We start from the raw sequence: 20,273 nt of genomic DNA, 5'->3' as shown, positions 1-20,273 counted from the left end.
GAAAGCAAGACTACCAACTGCTCCATTAGAAATAGAGATTAAAACTTTCTATGCATTGTATGTTCCCCTAAAAAAACCATGCATCGTATATATCAAACTTCATACAGTGTATGTCAGCACATTTTACGCTTACGCGCATGTGAAGTTTTGAAACCATTTGCAACTGTAAGCACTAAAATGAACATCCACGACAAGTTCAAGCACCAGCGTACTTACTTCTAAATTGAACAGCAGAGAAGTAGCACTCCCTCTGTAAACAAATATAGGACGTTAAATGAAACTGCAAAAACATCCTATATTTGTGTACAAAGGAGTATAACCCAACAATAGAGAAGTAGTACTCCCTCCGTTTCAAATAGATGTCTCAACTTTGTACTAACTTTGTATTAAAATTAGTACAAAGTTGAGTCATCTATTTTGAAACAGAGGGAGTATAACCCAGCGCCATGCCCTGGTAACATTCATCTAATCCTGCAGCGAAAGCCTGAAACAGTCACGCAAGTATAAAAGGCTGGTTAAATTAAACAGCAGAAAAGTAGAGGAGTATAACCCAGCGCCATGCCCTGGTAAAATTCATCTAATTCAGACTCACGACTCCAGCCTGCACCCAAACCCTGAAACAGCCAAAACAGCAAGACCAGCCTCTGCATAAACGAGCTGCCAAAACTAACAACAGAAAAGCTTTACTGAACCAAGTACAAATTCAGCGACCGTTTCATACATAAAACCTCACACAATCGATGGAACCTGTGGCAAGAAAGATTCGCGCAACAGCAGCACAATTTGCCAGTTCTAGCGTACAGTACTTCCTAGCCACACAGGAAAACATTCTTAATCCACCAGCACAATTTGCAGTTCCAGCACATGTCTCATCATGCTCACACCATAAAGACACCCCTAATTTGCTATAATTCTAGCATGCTCTGGTCACACGAAAAAAAGCATTCTTACAAAGACCAGGCACAATTTGCAGTTCCAGCATAGGTCTCATGTTTAGACCATCCGAGACACCAAAATTTGCAGATTATAGCTCATAATTTCAGAAACCTTCTTGCTCCACCAAATCGCCACATTGTGATCACCGGTACAGTTTCAGGTAAGCTCATGACGCTCCCATCAGTCGACCAAGTCGATGATGGCCTTGGTCACCTCCCTTACCAGGTCATGGCGGCGCAGCTCCACCTTCATCTGCGCCACCCGCTGCCTCTTGATCTTCTCGTCCATGGCGCGCGCCTTATCCTCGTCCATCATCCCGAACTGCCTCTTGAAAATGCCCGGGTTCGCCGCATCCAGCTCCTTCACATGCTCCGCTAGGTACGGATACAGATCGCACATCTCCTCGAACCCCTTTGGCTCCTGGCCATTTGCCGCCTTCGCAGACTTGGCAGAGGCAGCTGCGGCGGTGACCATGTCGCCGCCTTCCCAGACCATCTTGGAAAGTTCCAGCACCCGGCGGTCATGCTCCTTGCTCGGGAGCTCGCCCTTCTTGCTGAGCGCGAGGTACCGACGCCTGAGGGCCAGGACCTTCCCCTGGAGCTCCTTGCTGCCGTAGGCCCGGTTGTCGAGCTTCCCTGCAAGGGCGTCGACGAGGGCGTCGGGCTGCGGCAGCGTGCCGTGCTGCTTTTGGTGAGCCGCGAGGGCCTCGAGGATACGCACCTCGTCGTCGGTGGACCAGATGCGGCTGAAAGCGGCAGGCTTCTTGGTCTCGGCCGCTGCCTGGGGCTTCCGGCCCTCTGGCGCCTGCTTTGGAGCAAGCTTCGGCGGCGGCGGCGCCTCCTCCTCGGACTCACCCTCCTCTTCTTCCTCGTCGGAGGCGTCCGATTCCTCGCCCTGCCGCGGCGGGGGCGGTGGGGGCTGCTTCTTGGGAGCGGAGCGAGGGGCCGTCTTGGTGGGCTCCTCTTCCTCCTCCTCGTCGGAAGAGTCGGAGTCACCTCCCTGTTGCGGCGGCGGAGGCTTGTTCTTGGGGGTGGCGGCGGGGGCCGGGGACGCGCGGGCGGGCTCCTCATCAGACTCCTCCTCCTCGTCTTCCTCTTCAGACTCCTCCTCCTCTCCCTCCTGCGGGGGCGCCGGCGTGCTCTTGGGGGCCGGGGTGGGGGCGGGGGGAGGGGACTCGGCGTCTTCGTCCTCCTCCTCCTCGGAGCGCGAGCGGGAGTCCTCCTCGGAGGAGGAGGCAGCCGGAGGCGGTGGCGGGGGCGCCGGCTTCTTCGCGGCGCGCTTGGGGGCCATCGCCGGAGACTAGCTAGGGTTTGGGAGAAGAGGAAAGGTGGGCGGCGGCGGCGGCGGACTCGGTGGTTTGCTCTCGCAATTTGGGGGTTTATTAGGGGAAGAAAAGCATCAGCGTACTCCCTACGATAACCCTTCCTCTCCTGCGAGGCATTCGGGCCTACCAGGCCCATGTCCACTTGGGCCTCATGGCCTTACACGGTCCATCGTTCATCTTTCTGGCTAGACTTGTCTCAAAAAAAAAAAAATCTTTCTGGCTAGACTCACTCACAGCTAGAAAAAAGAACTTGATTCACTATTTTTTAGGGAAAAAAAGAAAAAAAAAGCTAGGTTCACTCACAAGCTGGAGAAGTAGTTAGTTGTCAAAAAGCACCAGTAAACATTCAGTCCAGCCCAGCATTTTCGAAATAACATCTCCGAAATCCTGACAGATCGATCATTCAACGGTGTTCTACCATTTTTTTTTGCGAGAATAACGATAATGTGTCACACACCTTGAAAAATATATTTTTGATCATTCAAGGAGTACATCTTTCATTGGTCTTCTATCTCTCATAGGTATGGCCCATGATTGTTCTAGTAACATTATTCTCTGTGAATCACCGCGGGAGAAACACAGGTCGTCGCAGCCGCATGGTGGCAGGATCGGGACAGGCTAAAAGAGAAACGAAAAACGCTCGCCCGCTTTCATCAACACTGCGAGGCGAGCAGATGCACCAGGCTTGACGTGTCGAAGAGCTCCATGAACCGCTGGTCGGTTTTCCTGGCCTTGGCCGCCGCGAAGTGCAGGTACTCGTCGAAGACGGAGGACAGGCGCCACTTGTGCAGCTTCCTCAGGCAGCCCACCACGCAGCCGGTACGGTGCTGAGAGAAGCACATGGTTATGATTTTCATTAGAAAGTGCTGTATGAGGTGTATAGGGTGCAGAATATATCATATATGGATGATCAATGGAGGCCTACGTACCTTGCCTCTCTTGCAGTGGATGAGCACCGGGTGGTTTCTCACGTCTGAATCCATGGAAACAGGGAGAAATGTTAGTTAGACAAGGAGAAATTTCGAGTGGTCATGTGTGATTTTGCGGCCTTGGATCGGTGAAGATGTTTGTAAGTGAATGTGTGAAATAGTAGTACCAAGGATGACTTTGAGCGCCTCGCGGATCGTTTCTTCGGGGATGTCGACAAACGGTTCCTGCACCATGCGCGCAGGTTTCAGATATTTGTTGGCATTTCGCACACATAGTATAGGTTTTCAAAAGGGAGTTTGCAGTGCACACATGGATGATTCTGAACTAAAGTTGGTGAGCTCGACCATAGGATGCATGCATTGTTAATCGCCCACAGTGGATGAGCAAAGAGCCACTAATTGTCGACCATAGGATGTCGACGGCCTTTAGCGCTCCACTAACTAGCAGGTCGTAGCTGGATGAGCAAAGAGCCGACAGTGGAATATGTTGTCGTCGAGTCACCGTTGCAGCGGATACCAGATAAAATCTAGAGCCGTTGACACGTGATGATAGGCAAGCAGAGGAAGCCATCCTTTTTTCCGTGTATGCAGATATGTGTACTATGTAGTAGTAGTAATATAATGCCTCTAATGGAAACATGGAAGTGAAAGTGATCATATAATGCCTCTAATGGAAACATGGAAGTGAAAGTGATCAGATATGTATATACTGTTCCTCATGAAAGAGACGGGTAAATGACTTTGCAAAGAGCCAGTAAGACAGTTGCCCAAGCAAAGGTGTAGCATTGCTCTACTAGAAAAGGCAAGTGCTGCCGAAAGCAAGTTATTCATCCACGCGACAGCCCACAGCTACTCTGAACCAAAGATCATATGCAGAGCGCACCCAACAAGCAAAAATGCAGGTCGATGCAAAGATGGTTTCGCCGTCCTCGGGAATGCACGAATCAAAGGCTGAATTGTTCATCGACGTACCTTGCGGCCCTGGATTCCGAAGTGGTGGAGCTTGATCCCGCTGCGCCCCAGGAACCGCGCGTTCTGCTCCGGGTACGGCTCCGGGCACAGGTACCTGCACAAGCAAGCAAGCAAGCAAGCAACACGGGGCGTCAAGAAGAGACAAGTCTGGGTGCATGGTGGCCGGAGATGTGGGCGTGGCACAGAGCAGGGAGCTCACACGACGGAGCGCAGGTTGAGGGACGCGAGGAACCGGAAGTTGGCCGCGTCGGGGAACCCCGACCGGAAGACGCCGTCGTCGACCATGCCGAAGTTGAGCGGCGGCACCAGCCGTGACGCCTCCTCCTCCTCCTCCTCCGCCTCCCCGTAGCCCAGGCTAGCGCAGAGCTGCTTCGGGTGCTTCCATGGCTCCACGGCGACGCCCTCGTTCTGCTCTGCTTCTTGGGTCCGCTGCCTCGGCGACACCTCCAGCTTCATGGCCCGTGGTGTCGCGGCAGAGGCGGCAAGTGTCACTCTGCCGTCGAGTGCGAGAGTGTCCCGTGTAGTGTGTATTGTGCGCGTGTGGAAGGAGACCGCGATACGGCAGGTTTTTTATAGAGGGCGAGGAGCATCAGGGCTGCCATGTGATCGACGGTGATTTGATTTGGCGAGGAGAAATTTTAGGCGAAAGCGACATGGATCCATCCATCGATGATCTAGCGCTTGCTGACGGCAGGGGACCCGTCCGATGCGCGACGATAATTGGTGGCCGGAGCCAGATTTTCACCGGATGAGACGAGGCTTGTTTGACTGTCAGTGAGGCCCCTGTGCTAGCAAAGCTCAGCTCAGACTCCAAGATCTCAGAAAATGTAGGATCTAGTATGCATAATGGAGTGACACTCGAGACTTCTGCCCATCATGCATGCCGTCGTGGCGTGCTCGATCTGGGGCTCTGGATACTGTTGTGGCGTGGTCGATCGGGATTCCGGGCCATCTCGCCCCCGGCCGGTCGTGGTTTGGTACCGACAGGAGAGCGACATACGTGCCCTGCGGCAGTAACGGGGAGCACGTACTCTAGGAAATGATCCCATCGAGCAAGCAGGTCAATGTTCTCGGTGTGCAAGCCAAGAACTTCCGGATAAGGTCCGGTTCAACGATGGCGGCCGGCAAGAGCAGCCAAGAAGACGACGGGGAGGCGATGTTAAACTTCTCTTTTCGAGAAAAAAGCGCAAAGTCTCTTGCCAATAGATCCAGGCCTTTTTTACTAACTTGATGGTAAGAAGTCCGGTGACCTAGAAATCCTAGGCATTGATATAAAGAGTAGAAGTTTAGCCGTGCGAGCTGAATATCATGCACACACCAAGCAAATAGCGAGTTACCCAAAGCTGAGCGAGGCCATTGACCGCATGGCGAGAGGAAGACAACACCATCAAAATCCCACCGTGGGGACGATATGACAATCCCACACTTTCGTCGCAAGTGTCTGTCAGTGGTAAATCTGGGCACACCAGGCACAATACCACATGTTGTCAATGTCCCCGTAGGCTGCGGTTATCACCGACAAATTGCCGCACACCATCTTCGTAACGCGACGCCTCAACGGAGGATCGCGGGCACCCCCGCCATGCTCTGCCTCGATGCGTCAGCCAGCCAATACATGGCAGCGGCGAGACATGGAAGCGTCAGCCGCAGTGCGAACCTGGAATCATCCACTTATCCCTTAACAAATGCAACTCCAAAACAATGCTCCCAAGAGAGAGAAATGACACCATTGACGATTGACGATATTGCCCGATCCGATATCACTCAGACCTAGGTTTTCCCCAGAGCAATAGGCAGGTAGGCGTGAACGACATCGACGACTCCTTTAACAAAGTAACAACACCCAAAAAATCTGAGCACGGCCTTCGCCGTCCATCCTGCCACATACGAACAAACCGTTTTGCGGCCGAGGTGAAACCACGCCACTGCCTCTGCGACGTCCAAGCCACAATCCCTGCCACATGCGCGAGACCTTCGCTCGCCGAGCCCAGCCTCTTCTTGCATGAGAACACCACTAGTCGGCACCAAGATCTGTCGCCCACAGGTCCCTAGGTGTCACAAGAAAGGTCCCCGCCGCCGCCTTCAGCCGCACGAGCTTCGCTTGGAAGCTTCCTCCGATGATGGCGCGGGGAGGGGAAGGCTGGGGCGGCGGTTCCTAGGTTTGAGGGGGGAACCACCGAAAATAGCCGCCCTTGTTGGCTATATCATAGCGATTGTTTTGTTGAATGCGTTAATAAGATTGATGTAATTCCCCATTTTTTCTGCATGCAACCTTGGTAGATCCTCAGTATGCCCATCATCGTTGAGTCACAGGAATTAGCAAATGCATTGCTTTGAGAGCCTAAATACATTTGGACCTTGAGTAAGAAGGTGTCAAAGCTCTGATATTTCTGTTCCGATCCCTTGAAGTTGGACAAACCAAATCCTCCGCGGGCCTCTGGATTTGCATGATTTGAAAAAATGTAGCATAGGACAAACCTAGGATTGTGATGTCATGACCATTTGAATCCTACAAATTTTTGGTTTGTTTGACTGCATGAGAAAATATGTGATCCTTTCCAAGAGGTTTGAGTGAAGGCTAAAATTTCTATGAAATGCAGTACCAAGGAATCTTCAGAAAAAAATTCTATTCAATTCGACGAATTAAGCAATCAACATAGCAAAAATTCCTAAGGATTTTGATCCTTCAAAATTCTTATTAAAATTCTCTGAATCAAATATGCCCTAAAACAACCACATGTATTCAAGAAAATTAGGGTATTTTTGCCTGCTTGATGAACCATCGTTTCCTGGGTTAATTCCAGATAAAACACAATAGATATATGCACACTGAGAAATTCATTTTGCTTTAAGCATTTCTCCATCGACTAGTTTGGGTACGACCCAGCCCACAAGTGTTTGCGGGTGTAGTTCTTGAAGAGAGACATAAAACCTTAGCCGCTAAGGTTGTGATCAGAAGCAATAAAAATGTGTGCGATCAGAACCTATTAATTCACTTGAATTGAGAGCAGAGAATTCCACTATTTTTTTTCCTACAAAGCTCGTGCATTTCAAAACGAGACATTATTGTTCCAAACCTATGGCAAGACAAAGCTTTTCTGTGAGGCACTGCTGTTACAAAAGTTCCACCAGCCAAAATTCTAGAGGACACAATAATACAATATCTTATGACGACTGGCAGAGCATGATTTGTCTTTGGTGTGTTGTCATCTCTTTACGGCAATTTGCATACCATAATCAGGCAAAGCAACGGGCTAAACATGCATTATTGCACGGCTCCTTCTAATAAGCGCTAAGCTATTGCACGACCAATCAAAGTTTCCCGTTTGTTAGGTTAGGTTTAGGCCAAGTGAGGAGGATGGGTGTGTTTGCCAGTGACGTTCCAGTATAGTGCACAGCAGATAGAACCAACCTCCATGCAAACTTCTGGCTAGGCAAAGGGATTCCTCTTTGCTGAAACCCTATTTGTCCTCCTGTTGTGCTCTGCAATCTGCATGGTTGAATGTTAAATATATGACCCTGCTAAGTACCAAATGTCAGGTATGAGCACATGGCAATTCTGAATGTTTTCAACGGCAAGCTTAGTTATGCGAGGATGACAACTTTAGTTGTCAAGCATGACAAGTTTCGTGCTTCAGTATATTTTTCACAGAAACTTGCCGTGTGTCACTGAAAGTTGCCATCCTTACGCGACTGGAATTGCCATCGAAAAATGTCAGGGCCAGAGTGCCACACACCCGACGCGTGGCACTTATCATTTGGGTAAATATAAACAGGACTAAGTGTCAACAAACATAACGCTTGAAGCAGTGTAACTAAGACAATTGATCAAGCATTTCAAAACCTGTTGGGGATATGACTATTGGATATGACCCGCCCAGGAGGGGCCGGGTTATCCCAATGGAGGTTCATCTAGACAAAGCCCATGAATATGTTGAAGATGGCGGTTCATGAAGTAGGCATGTTAAAGGGCCCAAACCGAAAGGCGGCTTAAGACCCGTGAGTATAAACCACCATGTATATATGACTTGAGTTGTAAGGCATGTAAGATAAGTTACCGAGCCGGACACGTTTGAATGAGCCGGCCAGGACTCTGTAGGCCACCGGGCGTCAACCCATGTATATAAGGGGACGACCCGGCAGCGGGTTAGGGCAAGAAACAACATATCGAAAGCTAGGCAAAGCATATTCGCTCCCTGGTAATCGAAACCCTATCAATACCACCTCAAACTGGATTAGGCCTTTACCTTCACCGCAAGGGGCCAAACCAGTATAAACTCCTCGTGTCCTTTATCTCGTTTAACCCCTTTAAGCTAACCTCGTCGCCATGGTTTCACAACTAAGTCCTTTCACTAGGACATCTGCCGTGACAATTCCACGACAGTTGGCGCCCACCGTGGGGCCTGCACACAGTGGTTTTGAGTTCTTGAAGGGCAGCTTCGAAGGGATCAAGGGATACGCTGTTGGCCGGATGACCAAGAGTCGTCGCGGCAAGTTCTACATCGACGATGCAGGCTGGGGACCCGAGGCCGGCTCAATTGAGTATGGGTACCAGGTCCCCTTCAACGGAATCCACGTCTTCATTGACAAGATCGGCGAACCGGGCCCTGAGCCGGATATCTGCACGGACATCATCGAGACAGCTCAGCGTGTTGGGGATCGAAGCAGAAATTTAAAATTTTCTACGCATCACCAAGATCAATCTATGGAGTAATCTAGCAACGAGGGGAAGGGGAGTGCATCTACATACCCTTGTAGATCGCTAAGCAGAAGCGTTACAAGAATGAGGATGAAGGAGTCGTACTCGTAGCGATTCAGATCGCGGTTGATTCCGATCTAAGCGCCGAACAACGACGCCTCCGCGTTCAACACACGTGCAGCCTGGTGACGTCTCCTACGCCTTGATCCAGCAAGGGGAGAAGGAGAGGTTGGGGAAGACTCCGTCCAGCAGCAGCACGACGGCGTGGTGGTGGTGGAGGAGCGCGGAACTCCAGCAGGGCTTCGCCAAGCACTACGAGAGACGAGGAAGGGAGAGGGGTAGGGCTCCGCCAACAGGGGAAGAACTTCGTGTGTTGGGCTGCCCCTTTGCCTCCACTATATATAGGGGGAGAGGGAGGACTGCGCCCCCACCTAGGGTTTCCACCCTAGGGGTGGCGGCAGCCCCAATCCCCATATGGGGTGGCGGCCAAGTGGGGGGGAGAGGGAGGCACACCAGGCATGGGCCTTAGGGCCCATCTGCCCTTAGGGTTTGCCCCCTCATCTCTCTAGGCGCATGGGCCTTGGTGGGGAGGCGCCCCAGCCCACCTAGGGGCTGGCCCCTTCTCACACTTAGCCCATGTATGCCTCCGGGACCCGTGGCCCCTCCCGGTGGACCCCCGGACCCCTCCGGTGGTCCCGGTACACTACCGGTGATGCCCGGAACACTTCCGGTGGCCGAAACCATACTTCCTATATATCAATCTTTACCTCCGGACCATTCCGGAACTCCTCGTGACGTCCGGGATCTCATCCGGGACTCCGAACAATATTCGGTAACCGCGTACATACTTTACCTATAACCCTAGCGTCATTGAACCTTAAGTGTGTAGACCCTACGGGTTCGGGAGTCATGCAGACATGGCCGAGACAACTCTCCGATCAATAACCAACAGCGGGATCTGGATACCCATGTTGGTTCCCACATGCTCCACGATGATCTCATCGGATGAACCACGATGTCAAGGATTCAATCAATCTCGTATACAATTTCCTTTGTCTATCGGTACGATACTTGCCCGAGATTCGATCCTCGGTATCCCGATACCTTGTTCAATCTCGTTACCGGCAAGTCTCTTTACTCGTTCCATAACACATCATCCCGTGATCAACTCCTTGGTCACATTGTGCACATTATGATGATGTCCTACCGAGTGGGCCCAGAGATACCTCTCCGTTTACACGGAGTGACAAATCCCAGTCTCAATTCGTGCCAACCCAACAGACACTTTCGGAGATATCCGTAGTGTACATTTATAGCCACCTGGTTACGTTGTGACGTTTGACACACCCAAAGCACTCCTACGGTATCTGGGAGTTGCACAATCTCATGGTCTAAGGAAATGATACTTGACATTAGAAAAGCTTTAGCATACGAACCACACGATCTTTGTGCTAGGCTTAGGATTGGGTCTTGTCCATCACATCATTCTCCTAATGATGTGATCCCATTATCAACGACATCCAATGTACATGGTTAGGAAACCGTAACCATCTATTGATCAACGAGCTAGTCAACTAGAGGCTTACTAGGGACATGGTGTTGTCTATGTATCCACACATGTATCTGAGTTTCCTATCAATACAATTCTAGCATGGATAATAAACGATTATCATGAACAATGAAATATAATATAATAATAACTAATTTATTATTGCCTCTAGGGCATATTTCCAACAGTGTCCCACTTGCACTAGAGCCAATAATCTAGTTCACATCGCCATGTGATTAACACTCACAGGTCACATCGCCATGTGACCAACATCCAAAGAGTTTACTAGACTCAATAATCTAGTTCACATCACTATGTGATTAACACTCAATGAGTTCTGGGTTTGATCATGTTATGCTTGTGAGAGAGATTGTAGTCAATGGGTTTGCCATATTCAGATCCCTATGTATTTCGCAAAACTTTATGTCATATCGTAGATGCTGCTACCACGTTCCACTTGGAGCTATTCCAAATTGTTGCTCCATTATACTTATCCGGTATCTCTACTCAGAGCTATCCGGATAGGTGTTAAGCTTGCATTGACGTAACTCTTTAGTCGAACTCTTTATCACCTCCATAACCGAGAAACATTTCCTTATTCCTCTAAGGATAATTTTGACCGCTATCTGGTGATCCACTCCTAGATCACCTTTGTACCCTCTTGCCAGACATGTGGCAAGGCACACATCAGGTGCGGTACTCAGCATGGCATACCGTATAGAGCCTATGACAAAAGCATAGGGGACGACCTTCGTCCTTCCTCTTTCTTCTGCCGTGGTCAAGCTTTGAGTCTTACTCAATTTCACACCTTACAACTCAGGTAAGAACCCCTTCTTTGACTGATCTATTTTGAACTCCTTCAAAAACATGTCAAGGTGTGCGTTCTTTGAAAGTATCATCAGGCGTCTTGATCTATTTCTATAGATCTTGATGCCCAATATGTAAGCAGCTTTATCCAGGTCTTCCTTTGAAAATCACTCTTCAAACAACTGTTTATGCTTTTCACAAATTCTACATTATTTCGAATCAGCAATATGTCATCCACATATACTTATCAGAAATGTTGTAGTTCTCCCACTCACTTTCTTGTAAATACAAGTTTCTAGCAAACATTGTATAAACCTAAAAGCTTTGATCACTCCATCAAAGCATATATTCCGACTCCGAGATGCTTGCTCTAGTCCATAGAAGGATTGCTGGAGCCAGCATACCTTTTAGCATCCTTAGGATCGACAAAACCTTTTATTGTATCACATACAACTTTTTCATACAAAAACTGGTAAGAAAACTTGTTTTGACATCCATCTGTCAGATTTCATAATCGAAAAATACAGCTAATGCTAACATGATTCCGACGGACTTAAGCATTGCTACGGGTGAGAAATTCTCATCGTAGTCAACTCCTTGAACTTGCGAAAAGACTCTTTGCCACAAGTTGAGCTTCATAGACGGTAACATTACCGTCCACGTCCGTCTTCTTCTTAAAGATCCATTTATCTCAATGGCTTGCCGATCAACAGGCAAGTCCACCAAAGTCCATACTTTGTTCTGATACATGGATCCTATCTCGGATTTCATGGCTTCTAACCATTTGTCGAAATACGGGCCCACCATCACTTCTCCATAGCTCGTAGGTTCATTGTTGTCCAACAACATGATATCTAAGACAGGATTACCGTACCACTCAGGAGTAGTACATATCCTTGTCGACCTATGAGGTTCGATAGCAACTTGATCCGAAGCTTCATGATCACTATCATTAACTTCCTCTTCAACAGACGTAGGCGCCACAGAAAAGATCTTTCTGTGTTGCATCACTCTCTGGTTGAAGTAAAGGTTCGACAACCTCATCAAGTTCTATCTTCCTCCCACTCAATTCTTTCGAGAGAAACTCCTTCTTGAGAAAGGACCCGTTCTTAGCGGCAAACAATTTGCCCTCGGAACTGAGATAGAAGGTATACCCAACTGTCACCTTTGGGTATCCTATGAAGATGTGTTTGTCCGCTTTGGGTTCGAGCTTCTCCGGCTGAAGCCTTAAGCATCGCAGCCCCAAACATTAAGAAACGACAACTTTGGTTTCTCGCCAAACCAATGTTCATATGACGTCATCTCAACGGACTTATATGGTGTCCTATCTAAAGTGAATGCAGCTGTCTCTAATGCATAACCTCAAAATAATAGCGGTAGATCGATAAGAGACATCATAGATCGCACCATATCTCATAAGGTTTGATTACGACGTCCGGACACACCATTACGCTGTGGTGTTCCAGGTGGCTTCAACTGCGAAACAATTCCACAATGTCTTAAGTGATTGCCAAACTCATAACTCAGAAAATCCCCCTTTGATCAGATCGTAGGAACATGATCTTCTTGTTATGACGATTCTTAACTTCACTCTGAAATCGCTTGAACTTTTCAAACGTTTCAGAATTGTGCTTCATTAAGTAAATATACCTATATCTACCCAAATCGTCAGTGAAGATGAGAAAATAGCGATATCCACTGCACGCTTCCATTCTCATTGGATCACACGCATCAACATGTATGATTTCCAACAAGTCACTTGCCCGTTTCATTGTACCTGAAAACAGGGTCTTAGTCATCCTGCCCATGAGGCATGGCTCGCATGTGTCAAGCGATTCAAAATCAAGTGACTCCAAACATCCATCGACATGGAGTTTCTTCATGCATCTTACGCCAATATGACCTAAGCGGCAGTGCCACAAGAAAGTGGTACTATCATTATTAACTCTACATCTTTTGGCGTGAACATGCGTATTACCACGGCCGAGATTCAATGAACCATTCACATAGGGTGCATGACCATGAAAGGTATTATTCATGTAAACAGAATAACCATTGTTCTCTAACTTAAATGAATAACCGTATTGCAATGAACATGATCTAATCATATTCATGCTCAACGTAGACACCTGATAACATTTATCTAGGTTCAATACTAATCTCGAAGGCAGATGGAGCGTGCGATGGTGATCTCATCAACTTTGGAAACACTTCCAACACACATCGTCACCTCGCCCTTAGCCAGTCTCCGTTTAGTCCGTAGCTATTGCTTCAAGTCACCAATAATAGCAACTGAACCAGTATCCAATACCCAGGTGCTACCAGGAGTACTAGTGAGGTACACATTAATAACATGTATATACTTTGTTGAAGTTGCCAGCCTTCTTATCTACCATGCATTTGGGGTAATTCCTCTACCAGTGACCGTTCCCCTTACAATAGAAGCACTTAGTCTCGGGTTTGGGTTCAACCTTGGGTTCCTTCACTGGAGCGGTAACTAGCTTGCCATCCATGAAGTTTCCCTTCTAGCCCTTGCCCTTCTTGAAACCAGTGGTCTTGTTAAACCATCAACACTTGATGCTCCTTCTTGATTTCTACCTTTTGCGGTCTTAAGCACCGCGAACAGCTCCGGTATCAACTCCATCCCTTGCATGTCATAGTTCACCACGAAGATCTAGTAGCTTAGTGATAGTGGCTAGAGAACTCTATCAATCACTATCTTATCTGGAAGTTTAACTCCCACTTGATTTAAGTGATTGTAGCACCCAGACATTCTGAGCACATGCTCACTAGCTGAGCTATTCTCCTCCATCTTGTTGGCAAAAGAACTTGTCAGAGGTCTCATACCTCTCAACACGGGCATGAGCCTGAAATCCCAATTTCAGCTCTTGGAACATCTCATATGTCTTATGGCGTTCAAAACGTCATTGGAATCCCGATTCTAAGCCGTAAAGTATGGTGCACTAAACTATCAAGTAGTCATCAGGACGTGTCTGTCAGGTGTTCACAACATCCACAGATGACGTTGTAGGGGTTTGCACATCGAGCGGTGCATCAAAGATGTAAGCCTTCTGTGTAGCAGTGAGGACAGTCCTCGGACTACAGACCTAGTCCACATCATTTCTTACAATATCTTTCAACTTAATCTTTCTCTAGGAACGTATTGAAACAGGGAGCTACAACGCGAGCTATTGATCTACAACCCTTTTTGCAAAGACAATTTAGACTATTGTTCATGATAAATAAGTTCATCTAATCAAATTATATAATGAACTCCCACTCAGATAGACATCCCTCTAGTCATCTAAGTGATCCATGATCCGAATCAACTAGGCCGTGTCCGATCATCACGTGAGACGGACTAGTCATCAACGGTGAACATCTTCATGTTGATCGTATCTTTTATACGACTCATGCTCGACCTTTCGGTCTTCCGTGTTCCGAGGCCATGTCCGTACATGCTAGGCTCGTCAAGTCAACCTAAGTGTATTGCGTGTGTAAATCTGGCTTACAGCCGTTGTATTTGAACGTTAGAATCTATCACACCCGATCATCACGTGGTGCTTCGAAACAACGAACCTTCACAACGGTGCACAGTTAGGGGGAACACTTTCTTGAAATTATTGCGAGGGATCATCTTATTTAAGCTACCGTCGTTCTAAGCAAATAAGATGTAAAACATGATAAACATCACATGCAATCAAATAGTGACATGATATGGCCAATATCATTTTGCTCCTTTTTGATCTCCATCTTCGGGGCGCCATGATCATCATTGTCACCGGCATGACACCATGTTCTCCATCATCATGATCTCCATCATCGTGTCTTCATGAAGTCGTCTCGTCAACTATTACTTCTACTACTATGGCTAACGGTTTAGCAATAAAGTAAAGTAATTACATGACGTTTAAGTTGACACGCAGATCATAAATAAATTAAGACAACTCCTATGGCTCCTGCCGATTGTCATACTCATCACATGCAAGTCGTGATTCCTATTACAAGAACATGATCAATCTCATACATCACATATATCATTCATCACATCCTTTTGGCCATATCACATCACAAGGCATATGCTGCAAAAACAAGTTAGACGTCCTCTAATAGTTGTTGCAAATTTTTACGTGGCTGCTATAGGTTTCTAGCAAGAACGTTTCTTACCTACGCCAAAACCACAATGTGATATGCCAATTTATATTTACCCTTCATAAGGACCCTTTTCATCGAATCCGATCCGACTAAAGTGGGAGAGACAGACACCCGCTAGCCACCTTATGCAACTAGTGCATGTTAGTCAGTGGAACCAGTCTCACGTAAGAGTACGTGTAAGGTCGGTCCGGGCCGCTTCATCCCACGATGCCGCCGAATTAAGATAAGCCTAGTAACGACAAGTAAATTGACAAAAGCGACGCCCACAACAACTTGTGTTCTACTCGTGCATAGAAACTACGCATAGACCTAGCTCATGATGCCACTGTTGGGGATCAAAGCAGAAATTTAAAATATTCTACGCATCACCACGATCAATCTATGGAGTAATCTAGCAATGAGGGGAAGGGGAGTGCATCTACATACCCTTGTAGATCGCTAAGCGGAAGCGTTACAAGAACGCGGATGAAGGAGTCGTACTCGTAGTGATTCAGATCGCGGTTGATTCCGATCTAAGCGCCGAATAACGGTGCCTCCGCGTTCAACACACATGCAACCCGGTGACGTCTCCTACGCCTTGATCCAGCAAGGGGAGAAGGAGAGGTTGGGGAAGACTCCGTCCAGCAGCAGCACGACGGCGTGGTGGTGGTGGAGGAGCGCAGAACTCCAGCAGGGCTTCACCAAGCACTACGAGAGACGAGGAAGGGAGAGGGGCAGGGCTGCGCCAACAGGGGAAGAACTTCGTGTGTTGGGCTGCCCCTTTGCCTCCACTATATATAGGGGGAGAGGGAGGGCTGCGCCCCCACCTAGGGTTTCCACCCTAGGGGTGGCGGCAGCCCCAATCCCCATCCGGGGTGGCGTCCAAGTGGGGGGGGGAGAGGGAGGCGCACCAGGCATGGGCCTTAGGGCCCATCTGCCCCTTAGGGTTTGCCCCTTCTTCTCTCTAGGCGCATGGGCCTTGGTGGGGAGGCGCTCCAGCCCACCTAGGGGCTGGTCCCTTCTCACACTTGGCCCATGTATGCCTCCGGGGCCCGTGGCCCCTCCCGGTGGACCCCCAGACCCCTCTGGTGGTCCTGGTACACTACCGGTGATGCCCGGAACACTTCCGGTGGCCAAAACCATACTTCCTATATATCAATCTTTACCTCCAGACCATTCCAGAACTCCTCGTGACGTCCGGGATCTCATCCGGGACTCCTAACAACATTCGGTAACCGCGTACATACTTTCCCTATAACCCTAGCATCATTGAACCTTAAGTGTGTAGACCCTACGGGTTCGGGAGTCATGCAGACATGGCCGAGACAACTCTTCGATCAATAACCAACAGCGGGATCTGGATAGCCATGTTGGTTCCCACATGCTCCACGATGATCTCATCGGATGAACCACGATGTCAAGGATTCAATCAATCCCGTATACAATTCCCTTTGTCTATCGGTACGATACTTGCCCGAGATTCGATCGTGGTATCCTGATACCTTGTTCAATCTCGTTACCGACAAGTCTCTTTACTCGTTCCGTAACACATCATCCCGTGATCAACTCCTTGGTCACATTGTGCACATTATGATGATGTCCTACCGAGTGGGCCCAGAGATATATACCTCTCCGTTTACACGGAGTGACAAATCCCAGACTCGATTCGTGCCAACCCAACAGACACTTCCGGAGATACCCATAGTGTACCTTTATAGCCACCCAGTTACTTTGTGACGTTTGGCACACCCAAAGCACTCCTACGGTATCCGGGAGTTGCACAATCTCATGGTCTAAGGAAATGATACTTGACATTAGAAAAGCTTTAGCATACGAACCACACGATCTTTGTGCTAGGCTTAGGATTGGGTCTTGTCCATCACATCATTCTCCTAATGACGTGATCCCGTTATCAACGACATCCAATGTCCATGGTTAGGAAACCGTAACCATCTATTGATCAACGAGCTAGTCAACTAGAGGCTTACTAGGGACATGGTGTTGTCTATGTATCCACACATGTATCTGAGTTTCCTATCAATACAATTCTAGCATGGATAATAAACGATTATCATGAACAATTAAATATAATATAATAATAACTAATTTTTATTATTGCCTCTAGGGCATATTTCCAACACAGCGTGCACGACCCGCCCGGGTTCAACCCACCGTGAAGCGTGCCTTTGTTGGGTTCATCCATGGGGCTGAATTGGAAGGCTCTGTATCTGGCGATGAGACAACCATCTACTCCGATGGTGAATCGTCCATGGTTAGACCAACTCAATGTACCAACTAGAAGATGGACGGCTTTGTTGGGTAACGTAGCAATAATTCAAAAATTTCCTACGTGTCACCAAGATCAATCTAGGAGATACTAGCAACGAGAGAGAGGGAGTGCATCTTCATACCCTTCAAGATCGCTAAGTGGAAGCATTACAAGAACGCGGTTGGTGGAGTCATACACGCAGCGATTCAGATCACGGTCGATTCTGATCTAAACGTCGAACAACGGTGCCTCCGCGTTCAACACACGTACAGCCCGGTGACGTCTCCCGCACCTTGATCCAGCAAGGAGAGAAGGAGAGGTTGGGGAAGACTCCGTCCAGCAGCAGCACGAAGGCGTGGTGATGGTGGAGGAGCGTGGCACGCCAGCAGGGCTTCGCCAAGCACTGCAAGAGACGAGGAGGGAGAGGGGTAGGGCTGCGCCAAGGGGGAGAGAGACTCATGTGTTGGGCAGCCCGAAAACCCCCACTATTTATAGGAGGAGGGGATGAGGGTGCACCACCTCTAGGGTTCCCACCCCTAGGGGGCGGCAGCCCTAGATGGGATGGAGGGGGCGGCCAAGAGGGGGATAGGGGGGCGCGCCCTAGGGTGGGCCTTAGGCCCATCTGCGCCTAGGGTTTCCCCCCTTCTCCTCCTAGTTGCGCCTTGGGCTCTGCTGGGAGGCGCACCAGCCAACTCATGGGCTGGTCCCTTCCCACTCTTGGCCCATGCAAGCCTCCGGGGCTGGTGGCCCCTCCCGGTGGACCCCCGGAACCCTCCGATGGTCTCGGTACATTACCATTGACGCCCGAAACACTTCTGGTGGTCAAAACCTCACTTCCTATATATTATTCTTTACCTCCGGACCATTCCGGAACTCCTCGTGACGTCCGGGATCTCATACGGGACTCCGAACAACATTCGGTAACCACGTACAAACTTTCCCTATAACCCTAGCGTCATTGGACCTTAAGTGTGTAGACCCTACGGGTTCGGGAATCATGCGGACATGACCGAGACAACTCTCCGGCCAATAACCAACAGCGGGATCTGGATACCCATGTTGGCTCCCACATGTTCCACGATGATCTCATCGGATGAACCACGATGTCGAGGATTCAAGCAATCCCGTATACAATTCCCTTTGTCAATCGGTACATTACTTGCCCGAGATTCGATCGTCGGTATCCCAATACCTCGTTCAATCTCATTACCAGCAAGTCACTTTACTCGTTCCGTAATGCATGATCCCGTGACCAACTATTTAGTCACAATGAGCTCATTATGATGATGCATTACCGAGTGGGCCCAGAGATACCTCTCCGTCATAAGGAGTGACAAATCCTAGTCTCGATTCGTGCCAACACAACAGACCCTTTCAAAGATGCCTGTAGTGCACCTTTATAGCCACCCAGTTACGTTGTGACGTTTGGTGCACCCAAAGCATTCCTACGGTATCCGGGAGTTGCACAATCTCATGGTCTAAGGATATGATACTTGACATTAGAAAAGCTTTAGCAAACGAACTACACGATCTTGTGCTACGCTTAAGATTGGGTCTTGTCCATCACATCATTCTCCTAATGATCTGATCCCGTTATCAATGACATACAATGTCCATGGTCAGGAAACCATGACCATCTATTGATCAACGAGCTAGTCAACTAGAGGCTTACTAGGGACATGTTGTGGTCTATGTATTCACACATGTATTACGGTTTCCGGTTAATACAATTATAACATGAACAATAGACAATTATCATGAACAAGGAAATACAATAATAACCATTTTGTTATTGCCTCTAGGGCATATTTCCAACAGCCTCCCACTTGCACTAGAGTCAATAATCTAGTTCACATCACTATGTGATTGTAATGAATCCAACACCCATAGGGTTTGTTCATATCTTGCTTGTGAGAGAGGTTTATTAGTCAATGGGTCTGAACCTTTTAGATCCATGTGTGCTTTGCAAATCTCTATGTCATCTTGTAGATGCAGCTACCATGCGCTACTTTGAGCTATTCCAAATAACTGCTCTACTATACGAATCCGATTTACTACTCATAGTCATCCGGATTAGTGTCAAAGTTTGCATCGACGTAACCCTTTACGACAAACACTTTTACCACCTCCATAATCGAGAAAATTCCTTAGTCCACTAGTTACTAAGGATAAGTTCGACCATTGTCATGTAATCCATTCCTGGATCAGTCTTGTACCCCTTGACTGACTCATGGCAAGGCACACTTCAGGTGCGGTACACAGCATAGCATACTTTAGAGCCTACATTTAAAGCATAGGGGACGACCTTCATCCTTTCTCTCTCTTCTGCCGTGGTCAGGTCTTGAGTCTTACTCAATACTCACACCTTGTAACACAGCCAAGAACTCCTTCATTGCTGATCTATTTTGAACTCCTTCAAAATCTTGTCACGCTATGTATTCATTTGAAAGTACTATTAAGCGTTTTTGATCTATCCTTATAGATCTTAATGCTCAATGTTCAAGTAGCTTAATCCAGGTTTTCCATTAAAAACACTTTTCAAATAACCCTGCATGCCTTCCAGAAATTCTACATCATTTCTGATCAACAATATGTTAACAACATATACTCATCAAAAATTCTATAGTGCTCCCACTCACTTCTTTGGAAATACA

General features: G+C 48.1%; 2 protein-coding genes across 2 annotated transcripts; both read right to left on the bottom strand.

The window, feature by feature from the left end:
- Nucleotides 1–658: 658 nt before the first annotated feature.
- LOC119318037 (nucleolin-like) lies at nt 659–2,315 on the bottom strand. The gene has a single exon (XM_037592540.1). The coding sequence runs from the start codon at nt 2,224–2,226 to the stop codon at nt 1,117–1,119; it is 1,110 nt and encodes a 369-aa protein (XP_037448437.1). The 5' UTR covers nt 2,227–2,315; the 3' UTR covers nt 659–1,116.
- A 230-nt stretch (nt 2,316–2,545) lies between these two features.
- LOC119318038 (probable tyrosine-protein phosphatase DSP2) lies at nt 2,546–4,687 on the bottom strand. The gene is made up of 5 exons (XM_037592542.1): nt 4,361–4,687; nt 4,162–4,255; nt 3,357–3,414; nt 3,190–3,233; nt 2,546–3,087 (listed from the first exon to the last, which is right to left on the bottom strand). Exons 1-5 carry the CDS (start codon nt 4,615–4,617, stop codon nt 2,914–2,916), a joined length of 627 nt encoding a protein of 208 aa, XP_037448439.1. The 5' UTR covers nt 4,618–4,687; the 3' UTR covers nt 2,546–2,913.
- Between the last annotated feature and the right edge of the window lie 15,586 nt (nt 4,688–20,273).

The sequence above is a fragment of the Triticum dicoccoides genome, chromosome 6A, assembly GCF_002162155.2.
Source record: "Triticum dicoccoides isolate Atlit2015 ecotype Zavitan chromosome 6A, WEW_v2.0, whole genome shotgun sequence".
Taxonomy (NCBI): domain Eukaryota; kingdom Viridiplantae; phylum Streptophyta; class Magnoliopsida; order Poales; family Poaceae; genus Triticum; species Triticum dicoccoides.
This window is presented reverse-complemented; position numbering and strand designations above follow the sequence as displayed.

What these genes read in the sequence shown, in the direction of transcription:
- LOC119318037 (XM_037592540.1), bottom strand. Translation starts at nt 2,226, where the DNA reads ATGGCCCCCAAGCGCGCCGCGAAGAAGCCGGCGCCCCCGCCACCGCCT.
- LOC119318038 (XM_037592542.1), bottom strand. Translation starts at nt 4,617, where the DNA reads ATGAAGCTGGAGGTGTCGCCGAGGCAGCGGACCCAAGAAGCAGAGCAG. An exon ending in CTCAACCTGCGCTCCGTCGT is followed by an intron (nt 4,256 to 4,360) that starts GTGAGCTCCCTG and finishes TTGCTTGTGCAG; the next exon opens with GTACCTGTGCCCGGAGCCGT. An exon ending in GGCGCTCAAAGTCATCCTTG is followed by an intron (nt 3,234 to 3,356) that starts GTACTACTATTT and finishes CCATGGATTCAG; the next exon opens with ACGTGAGAAACCACCCGGTG.